Below are 12,836 nucleotides of genomic sequence, written 5' to 3'. Positions count from 1 at the left end.
TTAAGCCTTAAATACTTCAGTTAGAAAGTTGCCCTAAAGATCATAATATCCTTTTAAAACTTCAATTCCAAATTCTTAAAGTAGCCACTTAAGTACTATTATGAAGCTAATTGAGTGTCTCTTGCATATAAAATACAATATTAGTAGATTATTCATGCTTTTACTCAAGTGGTAGTTAAGAATATGGTTCTAGAATGAGATGAGTATAAAATGAGGGCAAGCATTTGGACAACCACTGTACTTAAACAACTACTAAAACTTATTATATTGGTTAGTGGTTTTCTTGTTTATAGGCGCATGGCCAACCACACACCACAGCTGGGAAATATTAGCCAGTTCTGCCACTCAACTTCTCTCTATTATTTTCATTACAATATTCTCATGAATTATTATAAAGATTTTTTAGAACATATATCAACAATTTTATGCAATAAAAAATGAGATTAATTACTGTATTGGGAAGCTTCCGTGGAGCATGCAGGTGGCAATCCTCCCAGCTGGAGAGTACAAGTTGGTCCAGGTTTATAAAGGTCCAAGTTTATAAATTTATGAAAGGGGTTTATAAGACAATAGAGCAGAGGTTATCAGCAAATTCATTATTTACAATGTTGAGTACACTTGTGATGGGCCGACAATATGGATATGTTGCTGAACTTAAGGCTTCGTAATATAATGTGAATCTTTGTTAGTCATAATGTTGTGAAGTGATTCCCTGGTGTGACATGATTCTATAGTGCACCAAATGTGGAGGCTATATTATGATATGACCGCTTCTGTGATGTGTATGATGGTGTGTCAAAGCCAGCAATATGAAATTATAATTTGACATCATTACCTACAGTATGGCACAAGTAGTGTTGTGACATACCTGACAGAATGATCAAACTGCTAGTGCAATGTGACAGATGGTTTAATGTAAGTACTGTATTGCATTACTGGCAATATGACTTAACTCATGTTATCATGTGACTATAAGTGTATTCAATTATGGTTGCAATGAAATGATACAGAATGTCGTATGACTAGCTGCATGACATGGCTGGTGTGATATGATTGGTAAAAATGACATGACAAATGTGACAACTGGTAACTGTATTGTGACATAGAGACCTGACTTGGTAGTTTATGCTACCAAGCCAATGGGGCTGTCATACTCAACCCACTCACTATTTTAATGTACAAATATCAAAGCTAAGCATAAAAAACTACAGCACTTTACAAGCCCACATCATTGACTTGCATTTATTTAAAAATTTTGATCAATGTTGGTAATTTCTGCTCAACTGTTATAAACACCCAATTTCTAAGACTTTAAACATCATTGGTATTAAGCCTGTTGCCTCTACATCTACAGACTTACAGTCTATGCACTCTTACACACACTAATCTACCATTTGATGTGAGTAGCTATTTTTACTCTTAGCTGGGGCTTCACTGAACGTCGTAGTTTTTTCTCTGAAATTCCATCTAAGGTATGATAACTTCCCATTGGGCCACGTTTAGAATCAGGTACAGAGAACGAGGTAAGCCAAAGTCACGTCACACAAATAATTTATGGCCGAATTGCCATCACTAGGCTGTTCTCTCATTTTCATTATATTTTTCAACAGTGAAGCCATTTTAACTAAAAGTAAAGCAACATTTTATAAAAAGAGTCCAGATGTGTCAAGATCAGTCATTGCTAAGCACTTGGTCATCATATTTCCAACAATCTGTTGCTTTTATTACCAAACATTTTAAGATAAATGATGTCCTTTCATGTAGCAGCTGATCCCATTTCACAGAGGACACACATTATTTACAGGTCTGGGCCATCATGACACTAACACTCTAGCTCCAGTGTAGTCTAGTATAGTCCTTCGACTTGGAATATATATCCGAATTCTTTCGGATTGGAATATATCATGGCAGAAGGAATCTCACATGCAACATTGTCCTCCTGGTGACTGCGGTGTGTGCACATGCACAATAGTGAACAGGTAACTTCCTCATTTTAGGATACACCTCCAACGGAGTACAAAAGTCATCTGTTACGGACCTGAGAAATTATTTACTAACATGGCTGATCAGCAGCAGGTTATGTAATTTATATATAACAAGATTATAACAATGAGCATTAAGACCCTGGAAAGAATTTCTTTACGATTTGCAGCGGTACTCGAGCACACTTGTGGATTACTGCTGAGCTCAATACTGTTTTATAGGCATTTCTGGTTACTTTAAAGATTTATAAAGTTAAACCAACAAATTAACTGACAGGATTTTCCACATTGAGCATTAAACAGTATTTATCTGGGTTTTCAGTACTCTACAAATATGAAACACTGCAATACCATCTTCAGCTCATAGTAAACGATCTGGTCAGAAATATAAATTGGGGATAAAAAGGAAGTCTGCGTTTTGCTCTGGAGCATCTTTGTCAAACTAATGGCTTAAAAACATTTACCCGTATTATGTGGTGCAACTCATGACTATCATGCAAGGTACTGGCTGATACAATGCAAAAAATCTAGCTGGTAGTTTGGCATACATAGGAACAAGGCAGAGCAGTTAAACCCCAAACTCATACACTTAATAAATATTATCCTGATTTTTTAGTTTACATGACAATGATTTCAGAAACTGAACTAAACATGTCATTTCACTATTTCTTAAATTAAAAACCTAAATGATAATTACATTCTCATTACAGGTAGCATATGCCCACTATATTTCTGGGCTTGGGAGGTAATCACCTCACACTATAACTCCAGATAACATAGATTCATATTTGAATCTCATTATAAATACAAAATTGTTACAAGTACCAATTAACCCTGAACTAAAAAAAATTCACACATATTCAACTGATCAGTTGCAAAATACAGTCCAAAGGGACTGCACATATATATTATAATTATGCAACTTAACTAGATAATGTAACTAGAACTAGCACTGAGAGTAAAGCACTTTTATGGGAAGCTAAGCACATGCTCTCACTTGTCTCACAACTACTTTTCTCACATACTTCATAGTCAAGAAAAATATTTTAGCTTCCAATCTACTATGAGTTGCTGAATATTTGAAGAAGAGTATTATATTCAAATATTCCTCTTATAAAAATCTTTAAGGAGTAAATTCTGCACAAGGTGCACCGTGATACAGGTGGGTATACAGAACACTTAGCTATGGGCAGGCATTACAGGTGTTCAAAGTCATATACAAAAACAAAGCTGAAGGAAGCAATACACAATAAAGTGGCCCCAAGTACTGAGGTCACTGGCATGTGATGGTTGCCTACAGGTGGTGGCTGCAAGCTTGTTTGAGGTGATGGACAAGTAGTGTGTATTCCAAATGTTCTTAAATGCTAATACATACTGTCATTAACTTTTACTTTGCATTTTGCTTTTCAGAGACAAATTTTGACTGATGTCAAATGAACCTTGGAAAATGTGTCATCACCTACACATAACTGATTATCTTTACACACAACTAGTAGTGGGAGGTGGTGCGTGTTGTAGTTTCCCACGCCTTGACCACAATGGAGGCAGCCCATGGGACCGTCAGGCTGTCATGGGAGCTTGAGATGATGGGGTTGAAGAACCAGAATGAGCAGACAGATCATAGCCAGAGTTTCGAGGAGCACCACCCTCTGGACGTTTCTGCCTATGAGGATCTGAAAGCCATATTTCTTTGAATAATACTAGCTCTCCAAAAATCATTTTAGTCTATATTTATTAGATGAAAAAATGTGTAAGTGCATACAAGATCATATTTGAGAACCAATTGAGCAATAAATATGAAACTAACCGGTTTTCATGTGGATAACCCAGAGTGTAGCTGTCAGACAAACTCCAATCACAAAGGAAGCAAGTGCAATACCCACAACAATCTCAGTTGAAAGTCCACCAAGTACGATGATCTGGGTTTTATCATCAGTGGCACTAGTCCCTGCTGAGCTGCCTGCCGACTCCATTGCTGGTACTCACAACACTTTGTGACAAAGGAGCTAAAAAGAAAATAATTACCAATTACAATTTTCACACAAAAACAGCATTCTTGACCGTCTAAATCTGGAAGGTGGATATTGCACCAGTCTTGGGAGTGACCATTGACAGTCATGTTGTGTACAGAATAACTACATATCATGTTAACAATGAGACAAGGTCAGGGGCCAGATTCGGGACAGGATTCACATGGCTGCACCCTGGATATTGTGCTTTCAAGGGTCTTCCTGTATATATACCGCGATTACAGGAAATATTGCTATTTGCCTCCCTTTTGGCCTACAGTAACAGCAAAGATTAATCTGGTACTGAATTCTTGCTTTCTTGCCACTTTGCCTATCAACCTAATTTATGCAGAGTTGGCCTTGTGTTGATTAGACTTACAGTGGTACCTCGGAATGCGAGTGTCCCTGTATGCGAGTTCTTCAGAATACGAGCAGGATTTCCTCAGAAAATATGTCTTGGAACGCGTACAGGCCGACCTAGCGCGTGGTGGTTCGGCGATCGTCGCCCCTCCGCCCCTCAGTTTACCATTGTCTCGCGCCCAGTGACTACCCCACATCAATTCTTCTCGTGGATTTTCAGTGTTTTGTTGGATTTTTGGTGATTTGACTATACAATTTGTTATCATATATCTCACCATGGGTCCCAAGAAAGCCAGTGGTAAGGATAAAGGCCAGAAAGCCCATGTGAGGATGACAATAGAGGAGAAACAAGAGATCATTCGAAAGCATGAGATCGGTACACGTGTTGTTGAACTTTGTAGGCAGTACAACAAAGCCACATCAACAATATGCACTATACTTAAGAAGAAAAATGAGATTATGAGTGCTAAAGTGGCAAAAGGAGTAAGAACAATAACGAAACAAAGACCACAAATACTTGAAGAAGTGGAAAAGTTGTTATTAATTTGGATACACGACAAGGAGTTAAGGGGTGATAGTGTTTCGGAGGCCATTATTTGTGAGAAAGCCAGGGTATTGCACGAAGACCTTCTAAAGAATACCCTTGCAACGAGTGATGCAGATACGAAAGAGTTTAAGGCAAGCAGGGGCTGGTTTGAAAAATTTAGGAGAAGTGGTATCCATAGTGTTACAAGGCATGGGGAGGCAGCCAGCTCAGACAAACCAGCCGCCGGACGATTTATTGAGGAATTTAAAGAGTTTGCAGAGGCTGAGGAATACCTACCGCAACAAGTGTTTAATTGTGACGAAACAGGACTGTTTAGGAAAAGAATGCCTAAGAGGACATACATTACCAAGGAGGAAAAATCCTTGCCCGGACACAAGCCTATGAAAGATAGGGTTACGCTTGTGTTGTGTTCAAATGCGAGTGGCGATTTGAAAATTAAACCCTTGCTAGTGTATCATTCTGAAAATCCAAGGGTTTTCAAACAGTATAAAGTGCAGAAAACCCATTTGTGTGTGATGTGGAAGGCTAATAAAAAAGCATGGGTGACTAGGCTTATTTTTTTGGAGTGGGTGAATGAAGTGCTGTGCCCTGCCATAGAAAAATATCTGCAGGAGAAACATTTGCCACTCAAAGCCGTGCTTCTCCTCGACAATGCTCCTGCTCATCCTCCAGGCTTGGAAGATGATTTGTTGCCCAGGTACAATAAATTCCTCACAGTTAAATTCCTTCCTCCTAACACCACTCCTCTAATTCAGCCTATGGACCAGAAAATCATAGCGAATTTTAAGAAACTTTATGAAAGGGCACTTTTCCGGAAATGTTTTGAAGTGACTGAAGCCACAAACCTCACCCTCAAAGAGTTCTGGAAACACCATTTTAACATTTGTAGTGCTTTAAAACTCGTTGACAAAGCCTGGCAAGAAGTGACTCAAAGAACCCTGATCTCTGGCTGGAGAAAATTGTGGCCTGAATGTGTGAGAGAACTAGATTTTGAGGGGTTTGAGCCTGTAAATGATGCGCCTATTGTTGAGGAAATTGTTACTCTAGGCCAGCAAATGGGCATGGAATTGGATGGTGATGATGTGGAGGAGTTGGTGGAAGAACACAACGAAGAACTGACCACCGAAGAACTCCAAGCCCTTCAACAGGAACAGCAAGACAACACAGTGGATGATTCTACAGTGGAGGAGGATGAGGCAGTAGCGAATGTCCCTTCTGCAGTAATTAAGAAGGTGTGTCAGATGTGGGAAGAGATTCAGACAATTGTTGAAAAGACTCACCCAGAGAAAGCTGTAGTAGGCCGTAGCCTTAATCTTTTCAATGACAATGTGATGCCTTACTACAGACACAGCTTGCGAAGAAGGGAGAAGCAAGCTTCCATGGACAGATTTGTGGTGAGGAAATCGAGCAGCGAGCCTCAACCAGGACTTAGTGGCACTCAGATGAAACGTCCCAGGGAGAGCACACCAGAAAGGTCCTCACTGCCTGATGTGATAATAGAAGGGGACTCCCCTTCCAAACAGTAACTCTTCTCCTCCTTCCCCCTCCTCACCATCTTCCATACGCCTACGGCATTCAACAGCAAGGTAAGTAATAACTTGAACATAGTTTCGTAGGTTTATTTAGATGAATTAGGTATAAAAATTTAGTTTGATGTGGGGTTTTTGGGGTAATCAGGAACGGATTAATTCATTTCCCATTATTTCTTATGGGGAAATTAGCTTCGGAATACGAGGCATCTCCAGGAACCAATTAAACTCTTAAACTGAGGTATGCCTGTATTTGGCATATACAGTAAGGTGTCAATTACTGAAATATTGGTTTCTCGCAAGGAACCAGAAGCCTGAACTTAGGCTTATCGAGGTTCTCCTTGGACAACAACTGACCTTGCCAGTAAACCCCACAACATTTGTTTAACTGCTGGGTACCTATTTACTGCCAGGTAAACAGGTGCATCAAGTGAAAAGAAACATCTGGGCACTCTCCTGCCAGAGAATTGAAGCTGGTACCATTGGTTATGAGCAAATGACACAGGCTGTTAATATTTTAGGTCTTTGCATCCAGCCTCCTAGCTGTTTATATCCGACATATTAATTATCTCTCTTAACATTAGTATTTCATTATATTTTTTTTAACATCAGAAGAGGGTATGATAGATCAAATTCAGGTAGGAGTAAAGCTAACCCCCCCCTCAAGTGATCACCATATTTTGAAATGGACTACGAATATAGAAATCAGCATAAAGGTAAATGATGATGAATTTCTAGACTACCATTAACCCTTAAAGTGCGCATCACGTCATATGACGTGCTGGACGTTGTACCAGTAAACTGCGCATCACGTCATATGATGTGTTGGAGTACTACGCAAGATTTAAACAGCCCGCGGATACACGGGGTTCACCACACCTTCATCAGGGCTCTTGTAAACAGACGCCATTTTTAAAAAAAATCGTGGGCCAAACTCCCGGGTGTTATTGCCTCAGTATTGAGTGAGCAACCAAGCCTGATGCACGCAGCATGAGCTAACAGCACTGCTGTTCAGCTTGTGACCACAGCATCGCCTATAAATGCCAAATTATACTTGTTCATGCTATTATGTAGTGATGATATTATTACAGAAGACCCCTGACTGTGATAAAACTGACCAGGGTTCTGATAATAGCAGGATTGTGGTGATATTTAGCGCTGTGCGCCATGGAAGGAGGTGTAATGCTGTGGGAGGGAGGGTGGTGGCGATGTCTTTTGACTGTGTGTGGCCACCTTTTATTGACTGCACTCACCATACCAGCTTAGTGGTTCGCTATGGTGAACACAAATGTAGATACTTATATATAACGTGCGTATAGAGGGTATAAACAGCAAGAGAAGGTTTGGAGCCGCCATTTTGGTGAGAGCGGTGGCGTCGTCTGCACGACACCACTGTGCAGACGACGGTGTTGTTTACTGGTTACCACGATGGTCTTTGGGCACCATACCAGTTTATTTGTACAAGTATGATGAATAAAACAGGTAGATATTTATATATAATGTGTGTATATAGCGTAATAACACCACACAGTGTTGTTGGAGGAGAAATATTAGTGCGTCTGGCCTTGAGGGCGGCCGCCGATCAGCTGACTGTGTGAGTAGCCACATCTCTGTGCCTTTACTCACCATACATGCTTAGATGTACAGTTATGGTGAACAAAACATGTAGATACTTATATATAACGTCTGTATATAAGATATATAGCGTAATAACACCACACAGTGTTGTTGGAGGAGAAATATTAGTGTGTCTGGCCTTGAGGGCGGCCGCCGATCAGCTGACTGTGTGAGTAGCCACATCTCTGTGCCTTTACTCACCATACAAGCTTAGATGTACAGTTATGGTGAACAAAACATGTAGATACTTATATATAACGTCTGTATATAAGATATATAGCGTAATAACACCACACAGTATTGTTGGAGGAGAAATATTAGTGCGTCTGACCTTGAGGGTGGCCGCCGATCAGCTGACTGTGTGAGTAGCCACATCTCTGTGCCTTTACTCACCATACAAGCTTAGATGTACAGTTATGGTGAACAAAACATGTAGATACTTATATATAATGTCTGTATATAGTGAATTATAGCAAAAACATTATTGTGGGAGGAGAATGAGGGTGAGTCAGATGACTGGAGGGAGGGCGGGAGTGGCTGGCTGGTACACGGCGGTCAATCCTCATTACTTTTTGACTCATAATAGCTACTTAGTGGTTCGTTATAGTGAACAAAACATGCAAATACTTATATATAACCTGTGCTTATAGTGTAATAACCGACAAAGTATTTGTTCACTGATTGATGAACATAATTGAATCAACAATATGCACACCATATTTTTGAGTACACCAACGATTCACTCATTTTATTATATAAATATATCAAACTACACACTATTGAATAATATTACAGCAAAAAAAGTATGAAAAGTCAATCAGAGACATTGAAATAATTCGGTAATTATCTCTTTGTGGCAACTCTGGCCTGACAGCTTGCGAGCAACAGACCGCCTGTGACGCACTCTGAGTCAGCGCCTATAATTTGCCAGACTTCCCCGCCCTATAGCGGGCAATATATGCCACTTACGATTTTTTTATTATTTTTCCCGTGATCAGTGAACACAAATTAACAGGTTAGAAAGAAAAAATAATTTTTTTTTTTTCAAAATGACAAGCGCCTGTGGGGATGGCAGGATATTAGACCCCGAGCATGTTAAGGGTTAAGGAGACTATCAAAGAATGAGAGAGGAACTGCAAAACATCTCCAGGAAGGAGCTGATAAGCGAACATGGCATGGAAGCATCACGGCAAAATTTCAAGAGGATCATCATGGAAAGTGGTCAAAAATTATGTGCCAAAAAAACAGCGTTCATTGTAATGAAATGCCATTTTCTGGGTGAGACCCGGAGGCTTCCCAGAGCTAACCAGACTGATATTGCTAATGTCAGACTTTGGCATCAGTCATATGTATGGATTTCTTTAGGCCTACCGGGGACCTCGAGCCAGAACCGGGCCCCCTCAGAGAGGCACGAGGAGCAATGGCCTATAGAAACCCCCATGTGGTTGGAAGCATTCTATATCTACCATCGACTGGGTCAGGCACCCAGAAAGGTAAACATCCCCAAAACAAACCCCTATTCTGGTTAAGAAATTGCTACTGAGAGCTGAACTAGTGGACAGAACTCCCAAAATAAAAACGAGCTAATGAGTATGATGTCACCACGTCGCCGCGCCGCCTGCGCAGCTGCCCCCCTCCCCGGGAGAGGGAAGGGGAGCCCCAGACCCCTTGTGCCGGCTACCCAAGACTCCAGTTCTGAGGCTGGATATCAAAACACTTGAAAAACTGCTGACCGGAGGGAAACAGGGTTGCTGGGGAGCCTCTGGGTCTCACCTGGAAAATGGCGTTTCATTACATTTAATGCAGGTTTTCTGGGGGGAGCCCTGTTGCCTCCCAGAGCTACCTACCCAAAGGACGAAAACAAGAGGGACCTAACTCGGGAGGCGGTCATTGCTCACTCCCCAACGCGAATCGGAGACAAAAGGCTGCAACCGCCAACCCAAGGCCACACCGGCCCGACAAGGCCCAGGAACATCAACGAAGGAATGCGTAGCCAACCTACGAACATCGTGGGCACTGGGAAAGACTGCAGGCTGGCTGGACCGAACTACCCCCGCGGACGACCTGAGAGAACCGCACCCTGGAACAGGGAAGAAGAGAAACCGGAGGAACCCAAGCGTGACCCCAGTCACGGTAGCCAGAGCTCACAAAGAACGGCAAAGCGCTGCAACCAAACACAACACAAGATGCACCCCCGGTCTGACCATCCAAGCATCAACAATCTGAGGACCCCGCCGGAAAGCAGCCATGTCAGTCTTCGCCAGAAAAAGAGACGGCTGCAAGCGAACAAACCCATCACAAGAACCAAAAAGGCAGAACCCTGGCGCTAAATTAGAGTATGAAGCACCCTGACCCAACCCCCAGAGGCCAACACCAACAAGAAAAGAGACTCGGAAAACAATCCAGAACCGAAGAGGCCATAACAAACTGAGGAGAAGAGAAGAGAGCACCCAATCCAAGAACCTGGACGGCTCAAGCAGCACAAGAGCAGGCTGGAGGTGAACCATGCCAGAGACAGCTCGCGAATTGGTGCAGTGGGAACACCAAAACCGAAGCAACCCGGAGCGGCTCCGCCAGCGCCGCACGAGATGAAGCAACAATATGTGGCAAGATGATGGCCCAGAACCTCCACAAGAGAAGACCAAGACCATGCCAACAGAATGCAGCAAACCTACAAAGGGACAAAAAGAAAAAGGAAGGACCGCCAAAAAAACCCACACTGCCGCCGAGACGAAGCACGCAGGTGGGACACCATCAACAAAGCCACCTGAACACCAAAAGATGGTGAGAGACTCGAGGCAGAACCGAACCAGCCCCGCCATGGACCGACTGAACATGGGACGAGGCGGAGCCATGGAAAAACCTCGGGTGCGAACACCGAGCAAGCAGAGCTGGAAACCCAAGCCGGCAAGGAACCAAATGGATCATCTGTTGTACAGAAAACGCCTCAATGCTAGCAAGTTCATCAGGTGATCGGAGACACTGTGGCTCCGACGCGAGACTCGCGAGAAGTGACACCGGGAGATCAGGAACGTGCCAACTGGCAGGGTAAGCCAGGAAACCAGGAACCCAAACCCGGCAAGCTGGGAAAGAACCAACTCCTGGGGAGCAGACACCCACCGTCCAGGAGGAACACCCCCGTACTCCAGAAGGACTAACAAGTCTGACAACGGATGACAACTAGAAGCCGCCAGCAAAAAACGCCGAACCACAGATGCCACAAACAGCAAGGACAAAATTGGTATGAAAAACTAAAAGCCAGGGCTATGAAAAACAGGGACGCCGCAGTCCGCAGAAACAGCGAACCCAGCCCCAGCATGGCAGAAAGAAGCACGCGATGCTGAGGAAGGTATGAGGATAACTAACCAGGATGCAAACAGCACAAAAACAAAAACACACTGCCTGAAGAGAATGCCAAGAACAAGCCCCGAGCCAGGGCCTGAAACCCAGCACCTTCCGGCCCAATGAAAAGAAACTACAGGGGCAGGAGAGGAACGGAAGCCACATCCACCAGCATACAGGGCAGCCCAGAAGCTAAAAGTGCCAAACAAGGAGAAGACAAAAACTCATGACCATACACAAACACGGGGCGGTGCAAAAGCAGGCAAATGAACATGGACAAAGTCCAACCTAGCATGAACATAAGTAGCCAAGAAGCACATACAAAAAAAAATGTGTAGTAGAGAATTTGGAAAAATGGAAAAACACAAGAAAAAGACCAGAAAGACAGTCCAAGCACCAGCAGCTAGGGACAAGTATATAGAAGCAAAATGAGGAATGAAGAAGACAGGCAGCAATCGGTGAACGAAATGGACATGACCCACTATATAGAGAAGCCAATGTATACGGAAGGGCTCAGCCAGACACTGCACGATGGTCCAGGAATGAGTGTCAAGAGGCAAGAAAAGATCCAGGCACAGTAAGACTAAAGAAAGACCTCGAAAAATGGGGCCTTGCTCCAAAATGTAACAAATAACACAGACAAGGAAAGTCACAGGAAGAAGCACGCAACAGGCCAAACAAAATGCCACAACCAAACCCCAACACTCATCCAAAAACCACGAACCAGCACCTGGCCGAAAGAGACGCCAGACCGCATAAGCTCACCTGAAGAGCGTAGACACTATCGTGTCACGACACATTGTAGCCGAGAATATTCCGGGAGCATTGCCAGAGGAATAAGACCAGAGTCGCATGTGTAGGAGAAGAGTAGGGGTAGAGGCAGATCCAGCGTCACACACACGTGTGCAGAGAAAAGAACTTGGCGTCTTCCCACATATTTGTAATCCAGAACACCCCCCAGTATCTATAGGGCTTGGACTGGAGAGATAGGAAGAGCGAGAGGAGCGAATCACCCAAGAGAAAAAGGACCAGAACACCTACACTTGTGTACACTGTCCATAAACAAAACAAACTCCCACGGCGCATGCGTAGGACACATGAGGTCTGACCGAAAATTTGCCCAGCAGGGAGGGTGCCAACCTTAGAGATCCTACAGGAGCAAACACAAAATCACGAAGGCTCATAAAGGCACAGTCACACCCGAGACCAAAGATCATGCAGGACCCCGATATGAGGGGAACATGACCTCGACATGACGGAGAATTCATGTCCCAGAGAAGAAGGGTGAGAAAACGGAGAAGAGAACTCACCAACAGGATGGAACCAACAGACCCAATGGGACAAGGAACCGAACCTGGGGAGAGGCCGATGCCCAACTACTCGTATGCAGAGAGGGGAAAGAAAAACCCTGCTCCCAGTAACCGCAAGCCCCGCCCAGAGGGTAGAAAAA

The 12,836-nt window shown here is 43.2% G+C and overlaps 1 protein-coding gene across 1 annotated transcript in view; it reads right to left on the bottom strand.

Annotated features, from left to right (window-relative positions):
- Positions 1-1,766: 1,766 nt before the first annotated feature.
- LOC123757291 (transforming growth factor beta receptor type 3) overlaps positions 1,767-12,836 on the bottom strand; it is a 720,483-nt gene continuing 709,413 nt past the window's right edge. Inside the window, 3 exon segments of the mRNA XM_045740847.2 lie at positions 1,767-3,655; positions 3,790-3,958; positions 3,960-3,988. Of these exon segments, the coding sequence (XP_045596803.2) occupies positions 3,543-3,655; positions 3,790-3,958; positions 3,960-3,988 (311 nt within the window). The 3' untranslated portion in view covers positions 1,767-3,542.

The sequence above is a fragment of the Procambarus clarkii genome, chromosome 13 (genome assembly GCF_040958095.1).
Source record: "Procambarus clarkii isolate CNS0578487 chromosome 13, FALCON_Pclarkii_2.0, whole genome shotgun sequence".
In the NCBI taxonomy this organism is placed as follows: Eukaryota; Metazoa; Arthropoda; class Malacostraca; order Decapoda; family Cambaridae; genus Procambarus; species Procambarus clarkii.
The sequence above is the reverse complement of the archived record's forward strand: the minus strand, read 5'-3'. Positions and strand labels throughout refer to the sequence as shown.